Source organism: Scomber scombrus, chromosome 13 (assembly GCF_963691925.1).
Source record: "Scomber scombrus chromosome 13, fScoSco1.1, whole genome shotgun sequence".
In the NCBI taxonomy this organism is placed as follows: domain Eukaryota; kingdom Metazoa; phylum Chordata; class Actinopteri; order Scombriformes; family Scombridae; genus Scomber; species Scomber scombrus.
Genome location: NC_084982.1, coordinates 30,381,187 through 30,401,795, shown reverse-complemented (window position 1 = coordinate 30,401,795; position 20,609 = coordinate 30,381,187). Strand labels below are relative to the sequence as shown.

Here is a 20,609-nt window from a genome sequence, read left to right as displayed (position 1 = left end):
GTAAAATTATGTAAAATGTTGATCTACTAAGCAGGATATTAGATGAGAGGAAATATGTGTTAAACAGCTTTCTGTTGGAGGTTTAAATTACTACATGTTGAAGTAGCCACTGAATTAATATTTACTTTGTTTAATAGCCAACGTCAAATATGAATAAAATCAAAGCGCGGTACAATCATAGCCCAGCAAAATGTGCCTTACTTTTCTGAATTATTTGTTTCATTTTTAGCTGCTTTTTCACCTGTATGCTACAATTTTAAGTGAGGTAAGTTAAGTCAGTGGAGTGGTGCATTAAAACTTAAGCATTGACTCAGCGTCTGCAGCAGTGTTACTTTATCAGTGAAATATATGATCATATTCGCCACAGGCCTGCAGGGGGAGCTCCAGTTACAGTGAGGTGACGTAACTTGATCTTCTTTTCTCAGTAGTTGCCATGGTGAATCAAGGTATCGGGGCTCCATTGATGGTGGCTTTTTATAGCGGTCGCGCATGCGCCAAACTCAAGGTGAACTCAGAGTTGATTGAACTAATTCAGATCAGCTGTTCTGTAACCGGATACTCAGAGTTTCCATCACAGAGTAAATAAACTCAGAGTTCAGGGTTAGACTCAGAGTTTGTTGAACCTCCTACCTGGAAGCCCCCCCCTGGTGTGTTTGATTACGTCTGGCCAGTAGTCATGTATAGTTGTTGTTGCTTCTGATGTTAAATAAATAGCACCCCCTGCTGTCGTGTGGTGTAAGGGACACAAGAGTTGTAGAAACCAGAAATCTGTCTCACTTTGTATTCTTCCACGTGAGCTCGCCACAATAGAGAAGGCAAGGCAACTTTATTTATATAGCACATTTCATACACAGGAGCAACTCAATGTACTTAATATACAAACAAAATATCAGATGGTTTAACAGGAAGAACTCAATTATAATAAATATGATAGAAAACACTGCTGCTCTGACAGTGATAAACCTTTATTAGTATCAGCACAGTGAACATGTGGAGACATTAACTCTGTAAGGTGACAGATCAGCTGATCCAGCTGTGATCAGCTGATCTGTCACCAGCTGACGTGGCTTCACTTGGCGCTTTGAGGAAAGGACGTTTCCTCTCTAAACTCCTCTCTTGGTTTCTTTGCGTCTCTGCTGCAGCCACGGCGGGACTAAGACACTAGTGAAGGAATCATGTATGCAGGTATGCTACTCTGCAGGTTCTTCACTTTAACAGCTTTGTTCATAAAACACGTGATCAGCTTTCACCGAACTGTTAGTTTCACTTTCACTTTCAACCCTCCCCCCCTTCTCTAACCTGACGGTCCACACAGGAATAACTGCTCTAACTCACAGTACAAAGTACACACACACACACACACACACACGCACACACACACACACACACAGCATGGTGTTCCTGTAAGTCACGCGGTCTGAAGCTTCGTGTTTGCAGCAGAAGAAGAAGACCAGCAGAGAGACTGAAAGCTGCAGGTAAACATTTCTCTCCTCAGTTTATTTATTTCATGTGCTGTATGATGTTAGCATGTTAGCATGTTAGCTCTCCATGCTCTCTGTGAGCTGTGCTTAATGAAGGCTTTATGTTAATGAGGTCACATGACCAGCAGTTTTACAGCTTCTTTAACTTTTAGGACTTTAGTTTGGAGATGATTCAAGCGTTGGTTTGGTCATTAACTGTTTATTTTATTCATCACATGGACAAACTGAATCTTTTATCACACTGAACATCACTGTGGTAAAGTTTGACCCAGTTTGAGTCGATACAGCAGCGACACAATACTGTGTTCATGTTGTTCTGAGACAGTTTCACTCTTAGTTTGATTATTGAACTAAAGCTTGTTCTAATCTTCTAGAATAAGCTTGGGCTCAATAAAGTATATCTATCTATCTATAACTCCTTCATACAGGAGCATGAACTTTTTCCATTTACTCTCAGCTCTTCTACGTTCTCTTTTGAGTTCTCTAATATTTTCATTTGTTCAGGGACCGAGCTTTCATCGGGACTATTTGGTCTAAAGTTTCACGTGGTCTTTGGTTAAGCATATGATTTACATTATTTCACTGAGTAAAACAACCATGAGCACTGAAAGCAACAAATTCTTCAGCCAAGTTGTTATTTAAGATACATGCGTGTCCAGAAGTGGCTTCCTCTGTGTTTAAGCATGTAGCAGTGGACAGCATTACAAGCTGAGCAGATGTAGTCAGGGCTGAAGGCTGAGGGTCAGTTTCCACTAGGAAGTTCCTGGTAAAAATGTAGGAGGTGTAAGATAATTACTTGATTACTTAACTTCAGTAACCTTTAAAGTAAGAGACTGAGAACAGAAGTCGTCGAACAGCCAACTGGGACTTTATTGAAGATGTAGCAAACATAGCAGACACCAACAACGAACGCCCCCCTTCATACTCTTTATACTACTGTTTGGCGTCTCGGCGTCATTTGTTATTGTGTGTGTGTCAGGTCAACCTGACCCAGCGTGTTCCAGCCAAGATACGGTTTCCTGGAAGCCTAACAACTTTCTCGTAAGTGTTGGCTTCCTGATCTCATTTGGGATATCGATATGGTAAAAACAACTCCTTAAAAAGGCTTTTTGCGACATCCCCAACTGGTACAACTATTGACCTTTCGTCTTTCTTGTTGTTCTCACATTTTACTATGATGCACACATATCTGCCTCTACAGAGGCGGGAACTTTACAGGAACGTCCTGTCACTCTGTTCTCTAGGCCGTTGTGTCTCCAGCAGAGTAGGACCTGATAGGACCCGCGAACTCTGACCGTTACCGAGGCAACGCACTTAAACATAACAAAGAAAACAACAACGAGGAGGTAAACATGGAGGAGCTGAGCTGGTTGCCGCGTTTCTGGTTTGTGTGTTCGTGTTCATGGCGGTGGACGCTTTCTACTACTGTTCTTCTTCTGCTGGGTTTTAAAAATGCCGCTTATTTTGTTGCTTCCTGTTGCGCCACTATACCCAATCAGCACAGAGTAAACCTCAAGTCCCACCCTGGGGTACCGACCCTGAGGCAGGGACTTGCTTAGCCCCCGTCAAAGTTCCGGTAGATTGTTCTTCAGGAGCGGTTCCTGCTATGGAGACACACTCGGGTCTCCTTGTTCATGGCAGTGGACGCTTTCTACTACTGTTCTTCTTCTGCTGGGTTTTAAAAATGCCCTTTATTTTTTCTGTTGACACTACATCAGCACGGACTAAACCTCAAGTCCCACCCAGGAGTTTTTCGGGGCAGCTCGGAGTACCGACCCCGAATCCCCCTAAAATTTCCTGGAGATTGTCCTTCGGGAGCAGTTCATGCTATGGAGACACGCACCACCCGCCCTGGTTCCTGCAGTGGAAACGAGGCTAATGCCTCTCTTGAAGGGAGCAGTGGGGCCAGAGACAAAAACACGTTAGCCATTGTCTGTAAGAAAGTTTAGAAGTTGACTAAAATCCTACTTTAAAATGTCAGACCTCAGTGTTCAGGTAGTAGAGTGGTTAAGGTGTGTGCCTGTTCCTGGTCCTAACCCTATGCAACAGGTCATCCCCCTCTCTGCCAACTACTGTACTTACAAATTAAGGCACAGCCCAAAAAATAAATCTTTAAAAATGTCAGACCTCTGGTGGGGAAGGTCATTAAAACCTGCATGAATGTAGGTTGGAGGACTACGAGAGAGGCAACTCTGTCTTTATTTCTCACACTTTTTAGGAGCGCTGACCATGGTCAAAGGATCATGATATAGCAGAGTGGAGCTGACAATGGCTTTGGGTTTATACATTTTTCTAATCACTTGTTTCTTTCACACCACAGCAGATAAACAGCAAGTCTGAGTCTGGAGGACGAGATCAGCAGAAGATGGACAGTAACAACAAATACTACATACTGGCTTTTGTTGGTGTTGTTGTTGGTGTTGCTGCTCTCCTTCTCTGGCCTACAGGTACATTCAATGTTTTGTCTTTTATTAAACTTCGATTATCTTTAGCTGAACTTTGGATGGAGGGCTTTATATTTTACAGTGTTGTGTGATTCAGAGAGAATATCTTCAGGGTCAATGTGGAGGTGTTTTACTTTACTCCAATGTCTGTTTATCTACTTCTGGTACATTATATTTATTTGACAGCTTTAGTTACTTTTCAGATAAAGATTTGCACAATTGATAATATAACAAGCTTCTAAAATACAACAGATTAACAATCATCTTTCCTCTCCCATTAATCATCTCACCACCCCTCACATTTATCTGCTGACCCTTTGGAGGGGCCCCACCCCTAGGTTGGGAACCACTGGACTAAACTAGCTAACTGTATATAAAGTAGTGTAAACTAGCTCCACCTCCAGCAGCTACAACAGTAACATGCTGCTCTAACACTGATGCTTCACTATTAATAATCTAATGATGTCATAATAATAATATATCAGTCAGAGGACCAAACCACTACTTTACTGTAATACTGCATACTACATCACTCATAATACTGCAGTACTTTACTGTAATACTGCATACTACATCACTATAATACTGCAGTACTTTTACTGTAATACTGCATACTACATCACTATAATACTGCAGTACTTTACTGTAATACTGCATACTACATCACTATAATACTGCAGTACTTTACTGTAATACTGCATACTACATCACTATAATACTGCAGTACTTTACTGTAATACTGCATACTACATCACTATAATACTGCAGTACTTTACTGTAATACTGCATACTACATCACTATAATACTGCAGTACTTTTACTGTAATACTGCATACTACATCACTCATTATACTGCAGTACTTTTACTGTAATACTGCATACTACATCACTATAATACTGCAGTACTTTTACTGTAATACTGCATACTACATCACTATAATACTGCAGTACTTTTACTGTAATACTGCATACTACATCATCATAATACTGCAGTACTTTTACTGTAATACTGCATACTACATCACTATAATACTGCAGTACTTTTACTGTAATACTACATACTACATCGCTCATAATACCGCAGTACTTTTACTGTAATACTGCATACTACATCACTATAATACTGCAGTACTTTACTGTAATACTGCATACTACATCACTATAATACTGCAGTACTTTACTGTAATACTGCATACTACATCACTATAATACTGCAGTACTTTACTGTAATACTGCATACTACATCACTATAATACTGCAGTACTTTACTGTAATACTGCATACTACATCACTATAATACTGCAGTACTTTACTGTAATACTGCATACTACATCACTATAATACTGCAGTACTTTACTGTAATACTGCATACTACATCACTATAATACTGCAGTACTTTTACTGTAATACTGCATACTACATCACTCATTATACTGCAGTACTTTTACTGTAATACTGCATACTACATCACTATAATACTGCAGTACTTTTACTGTAATACTGCATACTACATCACTATAATACTGCAGTACTTTTACTGTAATACTGCATACTACATCATCATAATACTGCAGTACTTTTACTGTAATACTGCATACTACATCACTATAATACTGCAGTACTTTTACTGTAATACTACATACTACATCGCTCATAATACCGCAGTACTTTTACTGTAATACTGCATACTACATCACTATAATACTGCAGTACTTTTACTGTAATACTGCATACTACATCATCATAATACTGCAGTACTTTTACTGTAATACTGCATACTACATCACTATAATACTGCAGTACTTTTACTGTAATACTACATACTACATCGCTCATAATACCGCAGTACTTTTACTGTAATGCTGCATACTACATCATCATAATACTGCAGTACTTTTACTGTAATACTGCATACTACATCATCATAATACTGCAGTACTTTTACTGTAATACTGCATACTACATCACTCATAATACTGCAGTACTTTTACTGTAATACTGCATACTACATCGCTCATAATACTGCAGTACTTTTACTGTAATACTGCATACTACATCACTCATAATACTGCAGTACTTTTACTGTAATACTGCATACTACATCACTATAATACTGCAGTACTTTTACTGTAATACTGCATACTACATCGCTCATAATACTGCAGTACTTTAACTGTAATACTGCATACTACATCGCTCATAATACTGCAGTACTTTTACTGTAATAATGCATACTACATCGCTCATAATACTGCAGTACTTTTACTGTAATAATGCATACTACATCACTCATAATACTGCAGTACTTTTACTGTAATACTGCATACTACATCGCTCATAATACTGCAGTACTTTTACTGTAATACTGCATACTACATCGCTCATAATACTGCAGTACTTTTACTGTAATACTGCATACTACATCGCTCATAATACTGCAGTACTTTTACTGTAATACTGCATACTACATCACTCATAATACTGCAGTACTTTTACTGTAATACTGCATACTACATCACTATAATACTGCAGTACTTTACTGTAATACTACATACTACATCACTATAATACTGCAGTACTTTTACTGTAATACTGCATACTACATCACTATAATACTGCAGTACTTTAACTGTAATACTGCATACTACATCACTATAATACTGCAGTACTTTTACTGTAATACTGCATACTACATCACTCATAATACTGCAGTACTTTTACTGTAATACTGCATACTACATCACTCATAATACTGCAGTACTTTTACTGTAATACTGCATACTACATCACTATAATACTGCAGTACTTTTACTGTAATACTGCATACTACATCACTCATAATACTGCAGTACTTTTACTGTAATACTGCATACTACATCGCTCATAATACTGCAGTACTTTTACTGTAATACTGCATACTACATCGCTCATAATACTGCAGTACTTTTACTGTAATACTGCATACTACATCGCTCATAATACTGCAGTACTTTAACTGTAATACTGCATACTACATCGCTCATAATACTGCAGTACTTTAAGCTGTTTTGCTGTATTGGTACTTTTTACTGCAGTAATGTGTCTGAATACTTCTGCTTTCATCCACAGATGATGCTGGAACCGGCTCACAGGTGAGTGAACATGTTGTAATGCTTCACTCTCTACATTTCTGAAAACCGAAACTCTACTGGGAGCTGTGGGAGCTGTGGTGCTGTCCACTCTGCTGAAAACAACTGTTTGTTGTAGTTGGGGAAAGTAAAATGAGAAGCTGTGAACTCTGAAGCGACTTGGTTAGAGGCTTTTCTGCTTTGCACGAATCAGCAGCTTAAAAGTCATCTCAAAGCACTTTACACATAGAGCAGGTCTAAACTATACTCTTTAATTCAATTTAATGTAAGAAGACCCAACATTCCCACATGAGAAGCAAGAACAAAATTCCCTTCTCTGCTGCATGATTTACTAACACAGACTCAGCAGTGTTCCTTCATCAATCTGCTGAGTGTTTTAAGTTTATTCTCAACACCTTTTAATTCTCAGATATTTTATTTAAGCTTTCTCACCTGATTGATTCTTATTCTTTCAGTCTTTGCTGTCTTCGATTTGAATCTTTATTCATTTGCTTTTTCTCATCTTTTGTGTGACTGTGAATCTTTTACTTATTTATAAGTCTGTGTTGGTGCGCTCTCATATGTTAACGTTTGACTGAACAGTGCTCAAATGAGTTCTGTGCTCCCTCAGTTCTTCTGTCGTCTATATGCTTCTATCAGAATGAGCTATATAGATTTTTATATGTGAAAATAATGTTTAAAATACTTAACTGTGTGTGTGTGTGTGTGTGTGTGTGTGTGTGTTCATGCATTTCTTCACTTCACTTCTGTTTTTGTGTTTCAGAACATACAGGATCTAAAAAGTTTAATACCAGGAGAAAGTTTCAAAGGTATGTACACTTATTTATAATTATTATTATATTAATGTTTGTTGCTTCAGCTCGTAGCTTCTCATGTTTAGTTGCACTGAGCAGTTTAAATAACAAATTCATATCAGTGTAGCTGCAGGAAGAAGAAGAAAAAGCCCTGCAGCCCTGTTTAAACGTTTACCGTGTGTTCATCTTTCAGGAAAGGTGAAGGTGTATTCGAAGGTTACTGGTCAAACCTTTGGAGCCCATCAAGTCCTTCTGGACAAAGTGAAGAGTATGAGTCGGTCAGTTACCGTGGAAACCACTGAAGACCTGCATGAAAGCCACGTCGTTATCGCCTTCTGTCCAATAACGTCTCGTGTTGGATCCGATGTGGAGGCAGCCATGACAGACATTACAGGTGAAGGAAAGACTTGTTGTTTGTAACTTGTTCTGACTGAAATCTGTGCAGCTCAGACATCATGTTCAGATCAGATTCTGTAGATCAACACTCAGAACCAGAGTTCATGTTGAGTCTGAAGTTTCTTTCAGTCAGGATGAACATCACAGGGGGAGCTGGGGAATGAAATGAGTGAACCATGGATCTGGTCTGTAATAGAGATGGACATTCAGCAGTACACAGCAGCACCAACCTGTAGCTGACATTACAGCAGCACCTCAGATCAGCTTTATGGAGTCTTGCTCTCCTGATGCTTTTATTTGTTTCAGCATGTTTCTATCTGTCACATCAGCAGAAACATTTTAACATGAAAGTCAAATTTCACAGAGTTGATAAAACGCAGCAGAAGGAAACAAAACTTTGAATTAAAAGGATGTCACTCTGGACTTTAACATGATTTTTCATATATCTGCTGTAGATAATCATATGAGTACAAGTCTTATGTAATTACTTATAAATATGACCTTGTAGGATATAACTCAAGGCTCTAGGCTCTACTCCTGGCCTTGCCTGGTTGTCTGAACCAGCCCTATCTCTCAGGCTGAGCTGGGAAATGATAGGAACATAGACCAGCTGTTAAATTGAGAGCTTCACCTTCAGGCTCTGCTCTACAACACACACATTACTGGTGCTGCACCGATCCATCAACCTCATGCTCCATCTTACCCTCACTCGTGAATAAGACCCCAAAATACTTGAACTCCTTCACTTGGTGCAGCAACTCACTCCCAACCCAGAGGGAGTAGTCCACCGTTTTCTGGCGGAGCACTATGGCTTCTCATTTGGCTGGAACCATCCCAGTGCCTGTTGGAGGTTGTGGTGGGTCGAAACAGAACCACATCTGCAGAAAGCAGAGAGGCAATGGTGAAGTCCCCAAACTGGGCACTCCTCATCCCAACTGTGCCTTAAGTTTCTGTCCATGGAAATTACAAACAGAATCTGTGACAAGGGACAACCTTGGTGAAGCCCAACACCCGCTGAGAACAGGTCTGACCTACTGTTGAGAATGTGAACACAACTCTCACAGCAGTTGTATAAGGACTGATTGGCTCCCAGCAACAGCCCCAGTATCGCCCACAAGGTGCCTCAGTGGACACAGTCGCGAGGCTTCTTCAAGTCCACAAAGAACACGTAGACTGGATGTGTGAACTACCATGACCCCTCCACTATCCCTGCAGGGTGAAGAGCTGGTCCACTGTTCCACGGACAGAATCCACATCGCTCCTCCTGAATCAGAGGTTCAACAAGCAGCTGGCGCCTCCTTTCCAGCTGGAAAGGAGGCGCCGTTCTCCTGCAGGTTCCTCTGTACAGGAAGTCTCATGTTCTTCTCTGGTGTTTCAGGCTCCTGTGGTCAGAAACCTGTGATCCTGGTGCTGATGCATCACACCCGAGATGTCGAATATTCAACCGAAGGAAGACGATGGTCTGATCTGTACCACAGCGTTGTGTTGGACGTTCACGTCCTTTTCCACGAGACAAAGAGTGGATTACTAATGTGTCCAAAGAATGATCAGGCAGCCGGTCGACTGCAGCAAGAGCTCCAGAAACACGGTAAATAAACATCCTTCAGATCTTATCAACCCATTAAATTGCAGTTAGCAGTTGTCATGAGGACCCATAGATTTGAGTTAGTTTGGTTGTATGTGCCTCCTGATAGGCTCATTAGGCCCTTATCATCTATTGGTAAGGTGGAGGTAACCTTAGTGTTACAGATGCCATCAGTGGCCGTAGTTATTATGACCGGGGGAAGTAAGTAAGATGATGTCAACACAAGATGATTTGATAAGATCATTTTTTGCCTTCTTTAGAGGAGGCTGGTTGGTGGACGGCTAGCCACATTTTACATCAAATAGTGAATTCCACTGTATGCAGGATGCTGAGTTCATGTCTGCTCAGAGATATAGTTTCATGGTTCACTGTCAGTAAGTATCCTACAATAAGCATCAGACTATAAGTGAGGCAGAGTTGTTTAAAGCTTTGAATAGGTTGACTGGGTCCTGTGGTGTTGGGGTGTTGGGGCTCAATGTGAAATCTTTTCCTGGGGCCTAAAATCCCTGGTGGCACGCCTGCACATTATTCTCACTCGTCAGCAGGACTGAATCCAGATTAAACATTTTGGTATGAAAAGGAGCGATTCAGAGGAGCTTTCAGCCTTATCAATATTAACCATGTTCACATTTAATCAAACCATTCATCCTGTTTAATCTGGACTCAACAAATGAGTCGTATCACCTTTGTGAACGTCAGCTCTTCTACTGAGCTACAAACTCTGTATTTATATCCAGTTTGACAGCTGTTAGTCAGAACTCACTGCTTCCAGGATCTCTCCAAAGAAAACATGAAATACACATTTGTCTCATTGCTTGTTTCTTTCACACCACAGCAGATAAAAACAGACTGAATATACAAGAAAACCACGAAGGGAGCAAGTCTGAGTCTGGAGGACGAGATCAGCAGGAGATGGACTTCAATAACAACAAATACTACATACTGGTTCTGATTGTTGGTGTTGTTGTTGGTATTGTCGTCTATCGTCTTCTTCTCAGGCCTACAGGTACATACAAAGTTTTGTCTTCTATTAAACTTCATATTATCTTCAGCTGAACTTTGGATGGAGGGCTTTATATTTTACAGTGTTGTGTGATTCAGAGAGAATATCTTCAGATTCAGTGTGGAAATATCAGTGTTAAATTGAGACAGACTTTTAAAAACATCAAACTGTCCTTTAGGTACAATTTGAAAGACTTTTACTTTACTTTAATATCTCTTTGTACTATTTGATACTTTTATTTATTATTTATTTAACGGCTGTAGATCAATTTGAAATGCAATAATATAAAGTTATGAATCACATTTTTTAGATTAAACTAGGGCCGGGACTCGATTAAAAAAATTAATCTAATTAATTAGAGGCTTTGTAATTAATTAATCGAAATTAATCGCATTTTAATCACATTTAAATATTTGACCTGAGAACAGTGAGAAGTAATTTTTTTCACATGGATTTTTAGTATCATTGAATAATGACTGAATACATAAGCTTAAGCAACACAAATATTGTTTATTTTTGTTCAAGTCCAACAGACCAGGGCAATTTTTGCCATTAAGTGTAACAATAGCATATTTAGAAATATAGTACATTTCAGAAATTAGCTAGCTAGCACACTAGCGTCCATGCTAGCTGCTATATGTTTTGGATTGAGGTGATACTTGAGGCTCGATGTGCTGCGGTGATATGTGAATTCCTTGTTGCATAGCTTGCACACAACCATGCTCTTATCCACACTTCCATCCACGGGGCCAACCAAAGCGTCTCATCAGCTACTTTGTTCTTGTTCACTGTGGTTTGTTGTTGTCTGAACTACGCTAGTTGGTGCTCCAGTATAATCGGTCCGCCTGAAACTCATCCAGTGAGAAACGTTCCGCGGTGCAAAAATAAGTGTGATTAAAAAGCGTAAATTTTTTTAACGCAATAATTATTGTGTAATTAATAATCTTAATTAACGCGTTAAAGTCCTGGCCCTAGATTAAACCATTAAAGTCATTATTACAAACAGTATTTCACTTATTTTAATTTAATTTAGCTAAAATAAAGAAATACATAAAATAAAACAACAAAGGGTCAAAATGGGATTGCAGTTTATTCAAAATGTCACTTCAAACTCATTAATCATCATCATCACAGTTCAGATCAGACCATGTTTCATCACTGCTGCTGCTTGTTCACAGAGGAGGAGGCGAGGTTCATCAAGAACCTGTCTAACGTGGAGGGAGCTGAGATGGACAGCGTGAAGCTGATATGCGAGGTGTCCAAACCCAGCGCTGACGTCACCTGGTACAAAGGAGACGAGGAGCTGCCGGAGGGCGGCCGCTACGACCAGATCGTGGACGGGAAGAGGAGGATCCTCCTCATCCAGAACCTGAAGATGGATGATGCTGGAGAGTACTACTGCAAGCTGAGTCCGAGCATCACAACCTCTGGAAACCTAAAGATTAATGGTACGAAAGATTTAACCCGAACCCTGATCATCACTTGTGAATGTGCCACTGGTGGAAAGCAACCAAGTACATTTACTCAAGTACTGTGCTTTAGTACAACTTTTGAGGTACTTAACTGTAGTACAATTTGAGGTACTTGTACTTAACTGCAGTACAGTTTGAGGTACTTGTACTTTACTGTAGTACAGTTTGAGGTACTAAACCTCAAATATAGCATAAACCTCATCTTTATAGATTTTACAAATGAGTTAGAAAGTGCTTTCCAACCCTCCTCTAATCTCTACTCCCTCCCTTCAGAACTGGTTGCTGAGTTCATCTCCAAGCCTCACAACCAGGAAGTGGGGAAGGGCGAAAAGGCGGAGTTCACCTTCTTCATCTCCAAGGAAAACTACCAGGTCAGATGGATGAAAGATGAAAAGGAGCTGGAGGAGGGAGACAAGTACCAGATTATCAGTGACGGAAAGAGACGAACACTGTACATCAGGAACTGTGATCCTAAAGATGAGGGAGGATACGTGGTGATGATTGGCCCGAACGAAGCCAGTGTCAACCTCACTGTTGGTAAGAGAAGCAGCTGATGAACTGATTCTAACACAACGCTAACCTAAAGAACATTTAGTCATTGTGAGTGGAGAACATCTGTACCAATCAAACCTGCCAAGAAAAGGAAAAATAAGATGACATGTTAGGAATGACAAATCATTCAGCAGTTCAGCATTCTGGCTCACAATCTCAGAATTAAAACTTACCATCTTTCTTTTCTTTTCTGTTTTATTTAAAGTAGCTTTTCAATCCATCATTAATTAATTTAATGCAATTGTTTTCATTTTGTGTCGGGTATCAGATTTTATCTTCCTACGAGTTTTGATAGCACTTTCTCCAAGAAGTCACTTCAAACTCATTAATCATCATCATCACAGTTCAGATCAGACCATGTTTCATCACTGCTGCTGCTTGTTCACAGAGGAGGAGGCGAGGTTCATCAAGAACCTGTCTAACGTGGAGGGAGCTGAGATGGACAGCGTGAAGCTGATATGCGAGGTGTCCAAACCCAGCGCTGACGTCACCTGGTACAAAGGAGACGAGGAGCTGCCAGAGGGCGGCCGCTACGACCAGATGGTGGACGGGAAGAGGAGGATCCTCCTCATCCAGAACCTGAAGATGGATGATGCTGGAGAGTACTACTGCAAGCTGAGTCCGAGCATCACAACCTCTGGAAACCTAAAGATTAATGGTACGAAAGATTTAACCCGAACCCTGATCATCACTTGTGAAAGTAACCAAGTACATTTACTCAAGTACTGTGCTTTAGTACAACTTTTGAGGTACTTGTACTTTACTGTAGTACAGTTAGAAGTACTTGTACTTTACTGCAGTACAGTTTGAGGTACTAAACCTCTAATATAGCATAAACCTCATCTTTATAGATTTTACAAATGAGTTAGAAAGTGCTTTCCAACCCTCCTCTAATCTCTACTCCCTCCCTTCAGAACTGGCTGCTGAGTTCATCTCCAAGCCTCACAACCAGGAAGTGGTGGAGGGCGAAAAGGCAGAGTTCACCTTCTTCATCTCCAAGGAAAACTACCAGGTCAGATGGATGAAAGATGAAAAGGAGCTGGAGGAGGGAGACAAGTACCAGATGATCAGTGACGGAAAGAGACGAACGCTGGTCATCAGGAACTGTGATCCTAAAGATGAGGGAGGATACGTGGTGATGATTGGCCCGAACGGAGCCAGTGTCAACCTCACTATTGGTAAGAGAAGCAGCTGATGAACTGATTCTAACACAACGCTAACCTAAAGAACATTTAGTCATTGTGAGTGGAGAACATCTGTACCAATCAAACCTGCCAAGAAAAGGAAAAATAAGATGACATGTTAGGAATGACAAATCATTCAGCAGTTCAGCATTCTGGCTCACAATCTCAGAATTAAAACTTACCATCTTTCTTTACTTTTCTGTTTTATTTAAAGTAGCTTTTCAATCCATCATTAATTAATTTAATGCAATTGTTTTCATTTTGTGTCGGGTATCAGATTTTATCTTCCTACGAATTTTGATAGCACTTTCTCCAAGAAGTCACTTCAAACTCATTAATCATCATCATCACAGTTCAGATCAGACCATGTTTCATCACTGCTGCTGCTTGTTCACAGAGGAGGAGGCGAGGTTCATCAAGAACCTGTCTAACGTGGAGGGAGCTGAGATGGACAGCGTGAAGCTGATATGCGAGGTGTCCAAACCCAGCGCCGACGTCACCTGGTACAAAGGAGACGAGGAGCTGCCGGAGGGCGGCCGCTACGACCAGATGGTGGACGGGAAGAGGAGGATCCTCCTCATCCAGAACCTGAAGATGGAAGATGCTGGAGAGTACTACTGCAAGCTGAGTCCGAGCATCACAATCTCTGGAAACCTAAAGATTAATGGTACGAAAGATTTAACCCGAACCCTGATCATCACTGTGAATGTGCCACTGGTGGAAAGCAACCAAGTACATTTACTCAAGTACTGTGCTTTAGTACAACTTTTGAGGTACTTAACTGTAGTACAATTTGAGGTACTTGTACTTTACTGCAGTACAGTTTGAGGTACTTGTACTTTACTGCAGTACAGTTTGAGGTACTAAACCTCTAATATAGCATAAACCTCATCTTTATAGATTTTACAAATGAGTTAGAAAGTGCTTTCCAACGCTCCTCTAACCTCTACTCCCGCCCTTCAGAACTGGCTGCTGAGTTCATCTCAAAGCCTCACAACCAGGAAGTGGGGAAGGGCGAAAAGGCAGAGTTCACCTTCTTCATCTCCAAGGAAAACTACCAGGTCAGATGGATGAAAGATGAAAAGGAGCTGGAGGAGGGAGACAAGTACCAGATGATCAGTGACGGAAAGAGACGAACGCTGGTCATCAAGAACTGTGATCCTAAAGATGAGGGAGGATACGTGGTGATGATTGGCCCGAACGGAGCCAGTGTCAACCTCACTGTTGGTAAGAGAAGCAGCTGATGAACTGATTCTAACACAACGCTAACCTAAAGAACATTTAGTCATTGTGAGTGGAGAACATCTGTACCAATCAAACCTGCCAAGAAAAGGAAAAATAAGATGACATGTTAGGAATGACAAATCATTCAGCAGTTCAGCATTCTGGCTCACAATCTCAGAATTAAAACTTACCATCTTTCTTTTCTTTTCTGTTTTATTTAAAGTAGCTTTTCAATCCATCATGAATTAATTTAATGCAATTGTTTTCATTTTGTGTCGGGTATCAGATTTTATCTTCCTACGAGTTTTGATAGCACTTTCTCCAAGAAGTCACTTCAAACTCATTAATCATCATCATCACAGTTCAGATCAGACCATGTTTCATCACTGCTGCTGCTTGTTCACAGAGGAGGAGGCGAGGTTCATAAAGAACCTGTCTAACGTGGAGGGAGCTGAGATGGACAGCGTGAAGCTGATATGCGAGGTGTCCAAACCCAGCGCCGACGTCACCTGGTACAAAGGAGACGAGGAGCTGCCGGAGGGCGGCCGCTACGACCAGATGGTGGACGGGAAGAGGAGGATCCTCCTCATCCAGAACCTGAAGATGGATGATGCTGGAGAGTACTACTGCAAGCTGAGTCCGAGCATCACAACCTCTGGAAACCTAAAGATTAATGGTACGAAAGATTTAACCCGAACCCTGATCATCACTTGTGAAAGTAACCAAGTACATTTACTCAAGTACTGTGCTTTAGTACAACTTTTGAGGTACTTGTACTTTACTGCAGTACAGTTTGAGGTACCTGTACTTTACTGTAGTACAGTTAGAAGTACTTGTACTTTACTGCAGTACAGTTTGAGGTACTTGTACTTTACTGCAGTACAGTTTGAGGTACTAAACCTCTAATATAGCATAAACCTCATCTTTATAGATTTTACAAATGAGTTAGAAAGTGCTTTCCAACCCTCCTCTAACCTCTACTCCCTCCCTTCAGAACTGGCTGCTGAGTTCATCTCCAAGCCTCACAACCAGGAAGTGGTGGAGGGCGAAAAGGCAGAGTTTACCTGCTTCATCTCCAAGGAAAACTACCAGGTCAGATGGATGAAAGATGAAAAGGAGCTGGAGGAGGGAGACAAGTACCAGATTATCAGTGACGGAAAGAGACGAACGCTGGTCATCAAGGACTGTGATCCTAAAGATGAGGGAGGATACGTGGTGATGATTGGCCCGAACGAAGCCAGTGTCAACCTCACTGTTGGTAAGAGAAGCAGCTGATGAACTGATTCTAACACAACGCTAACCTAAAGAACATTTAGTCATTGTGAGTGGAGAACATATGTACCAATCAAACCTGCCAAGAAAAGGAAAAATAAGATGACATGTTAGGAATGACAAATCATTCAGCAGTTCAGCATTCTGGCTCACAATCTCAGACTTATTACCTCAAAATTAAAACTTACCATCTTTCTTTTCTTTTCTGTTTTATTTAAAGTAGCTTTTCAATCCATCATTAATTAATTTAATGCAATTGTTTTCATTTTGTGTCGGGTATCAGATTTTATCTTCCTACGAATTTTGATAGCACTTTCTCCAAGAAGTCACTTCAAACTCATTAATCATCATCACAGCTCAGATCAGACCATGTTTCATCACTGCTGCTGCTTGTTCACAGAGGAGGAGGCGAGGTTCATCAAGAACCTGTCTAACGTGGAGGGAGCTGAGATGGACAGCGTGAAGCTGATATGCGAGGTGTCCAAACCCAGCGCTGACGTCACCTGGTACAAAGGAGACGAGGAGCTGCCGGAGGGCGGCCGCTACGACCAGATGGTGGACGGGAAGAGGAGGATCCTCCTCATCCAGAACCTGAAGATGGATGATGCTGGAGAGTACTACTGCAAGCTGAGTCCGAGCATCACAACCTCTGGAAACCTAACGATTAATGGTACGAAAGATTTAACCCGAACCCTGATCATCACTTGTGAAAGTAACCAAGTACATTTACTCAAGTACTGTGCTTTAGTACAACTTTTGAGGTACTTAACTGTAGTACAATTTGAGGTACTTGTACTTTACTGCAGTACAGTTTGAGGTACTTGTACTTTACTGTAGTACAGTTTGAGGTACTTGTACTTTACTGCAGTACAGTTTGAGGTACTAAACCTCTAATATAGCATAAACCTCATCTTTATAGATTTTACAAATGAGTTAGAAAGTGCTTTCCAACCCTCCTCTTATCTCTACTCCCTCCCTTCAGAACTGGCTGCTGAGTTCATCTCCAAGCCTCACAACCAGGAAGTGGGGGAGGGCGAAAAGGCAGAGTTCACCTTCTTCATCTCCAAGGAAAACTACCAGGTCAGATGGATGAAAGATGAAAAGGAGCTGGAGGAGGGAGACAAGTACCAGATGATCAGTGACGGAAAGAGACGAACGCTGTACATCAGGAACTGTGATCCTAAAGATGAGGGAGGATACGTGGTGATGATTGGCCCGAACGGAGCCAGTGTCAACCTCACTGTTGGTAAGAGAAGCAGCTGATGAACTGATTCTAACACAACGCTAACCTAAAGAACATTTAGTCATTGTGAGTGGAGAACATCTGTACCAATCAAACCTGCCAAGAAAAGGAAAAATAAGATGACATGTTAGGAATGACAAATCATTCAGCAGTTCAGCATTCTGGCTCACAATCTCAGAATTAAAACTTACCATCTTTCTTTTCTTTTCTGTTTTATTTAAAGTAGCTTTTCAATCCATCATGAATTAATTTAATGCAATTGTTTTCATTTTGTGTCGGGTATCAGATTTTATCTTCCTACGAATTTTGATTGCACTTTCTCCAAGAAGTCACTTCAAACTCATTAATCATCATCATCACAGTTCAGATCAGACCATGTTTCATCACTGCTGCTGCTTGTTCACAGAGGAGGAGGCGAGGTTCATCAAGAACCTGTCTAACGTGGAGGGAGCTGAGATGGACAGCGTGAAGCTGATATGCGAGGTGTCCAAACCCAGCGCCGACGTCACCTGGTACAAAGGAGACGAGGAGCTGCCGGAGGGCGGCCGCTACGACCAGATGGTGGACGGGAAGAGGAGGATCCTCCTCATCCAGAACCTGAAGATGGATGATGCTGGAGAGTACTACTGCAAGCTGAGTCCGAGCATCACAATCTCTGGAAACCTAACGATTAATGGTACGAAAGATTTAACCCGAACCCTGATCATCACTGTGAAAGTAACCAAGTACATTTACTCAAGTACTGTGCTTTAGTACAACTTTTGAGGTACTTGTACTTAACTGTAGTACAATTTGAGGTACTTGTACTTTACTGCAGTACAGTTTGAGGTACCTGTACTTTACTGTAGTACAGTTAGAAGTACTTGTACTTTACTGCAGTACAGTTTGAGGTACTTGTACTTTACTGCAGTACAGTTTGAGGTACTAAACCTCTAATATAGCATAAACCTCATCTTTATAGATTTTACAAATGAGTTAGAAAGTGCTTTCCAACCCTCCTCTAATCTCTACTCCCTCCCTTCAGAACTGGCTGCTGAGTTCATCTCCAAGCCTCACAACCAGGAAGTGGTGGAGGGCGAAAAGGCAGAGTTTACCTGCTTCATCTCCAAGGAAAACTACCAGGTCAGATGGATGAAAGATGAAAAGGAGCTGGAGGAGGGAGACAAGTACCAGATTATCAGTGACGGAAAGAGACGAACGCTGGTCATCAAGGACTGTGATCCTAAAGATGAGGGAGGATACGTGGTGATGATTGGCCCGAACGGAGCCAGTGTCAACCTCACTGTTGGTAAGAGAAGCAGCTGATGAACTGATTCTAACACAACGCTAACCTAAAGAACATTTAGTCATTGTGAGTGGAGAACATATGTACCAATCAAACCTGCCAAGAAAAGGAAAAATAAGATGACATGTTAGGAATGACAAATCATTCAGCAGTTCAGCATTCTGGCTCACAATCTCAGACTTATTACCTCAAAATTAAAACTTACCATCTTTCTTTTCTTTTCTGTTTTATTTAAAGTAGCTTTTCAATCCATCATTAATTAATTTAATGCAATTGTTTTCATTTTGTGTCGGGTATCAGATTTTATCTTCCTACGAATTTTGATAGCACTTTCTCCAAGAAGTCACTTCAAACTCATTAATCATCATCATCACAGCTCAGATCAGACCATGTTTCATCACTACTGCTGCTTGTTCACAGAGGAGGAGGCGAGGTTCATCAAGAACCTGTCTAACGTGGAGGGAGCTGAGATGGACAGCGTGAAGCTGATATGCGAGGTGTCCAAACCCAGCGCTGACGTCACCTGGTACAAAGGAGACGAGGAGCTGCCGGAGGGCGGCCGCTACGACCAGATGGTGGACGGGAAGAGGAGGATCCTCCTCATCCAGAACCTGAAGATGGATGATGCTGGAGAGTACTACTGCAAGCTGAGTCCGAGCATCACAACCTCTGGAAACCTAAAGATTAATGGTACGAAAGATTTAACCCGAACCCTGATCATCACTTGTGAAAGTAACCAAGTACATTTACTCAAGTACTGTGCTTTAGTACAACTTTTGAGGTACTTGTACTTAACTGTAGTACAATTTGAGGTACTTGTACTTTACTGCAGTACAGTTTGAGGTACCTGTACTTTACTGTAGTACAGTTAGAAGTACTTGTACTTTACTGCAGTACAGTTTGAGGTACTTGTACTTTACTGCAGTACAGTTTGAGGTACTAAACCTCTAATATAGCATAAACCTCATCTTTATAGATTTTACAAATGAGTTAGAAAGTGCTTTCCAACCCTCCTCTAATCTCTACTCCCTCCCTTCAGAACTGGCTGCTGAGTTCATCTCCAAGCCTCACAACCAGGAAGTGGTGGAGGGCGAAAAGGCAGAGTTTACCTGCTTCATCTCCAAGGAAAACTACCAGGTCAGATGGATGAAAGATGAAAAGGAGCTGGAGGAGGGAGACAAGTACCAGATGATCAGTGACGGAAAGAGACGAACGCTGGTCATCAAGAACTGTGATCCTAAAGATGAGGGAGGATACGTGGTGATGATTGGCCCGAACGGAGCCAGTGTCAACCTCACTATTGGTAAGAGAAGCAGCTGATGAACTGATTCTAACACAACGCTAACCTAAAGAACATTTAGTCATTGTGAGTGGAGAACATCTGTACCAATCAAACCTGCCAAGAAAAGGAAAAATAAGATGACATGTTAGGAATGACAAATCATTCAGCAGTTCAGCATTCTGGCTCACAATCTCAGAATTAAAACTTACCATCTTTCTTTTCTTTTCTGTTTTATTTAAAGTAGCTTTTCAATCCATCATTAAT

General features: G+C 41.0%; 1 protein-coding gene across 1 annotated transcript; it reads left to right on the top strand.

Annotated features, from left to right (window-relative positions):
* The first annotated feature begins 1,307 nt into the window (after positions 1-1,307).
* Positions 1,308-20,433, top strand: LOC133992676 (titin-like). The gene is made up of 21 exons (XM_062431362.1): positions 1,308-1,475; positions 3,802-3,928; positions 7,034-7,056; positions 7,817-7,862; positions 8,041-8,241; positions 9,622-9,831; positions 10,664-10,834; positions 12,010-12,279; positions 12,577-12,840; positions 13,244-13,513; positions 13,770-14,033; positions 14,437-14,706; positions 15,003-15,266; positions 15,670-15,939; positions 16,258-16,521; positions 16,936-17,205; positions 17,518-17,781; positions 18,185-18,454; positions 18,803-19,066; positions 19,484-19,753; positions 20,103-20,433. Exons 2-21 carry the CDS (start codon positions 3,847-3,849, stop codon positions 20,381-20,383), a joined length of 4,488 nt encoding a protein of 1,495 aa, XP_062287346.1. The 5' UTR covers positions 1,308-1,475; positions 3,802-3,846; the 3' UTR covers positions 20,384-20,433.
* The last annotated feature ends 176 nt before the right edge of the window (positions 20,434-20,609 follow it).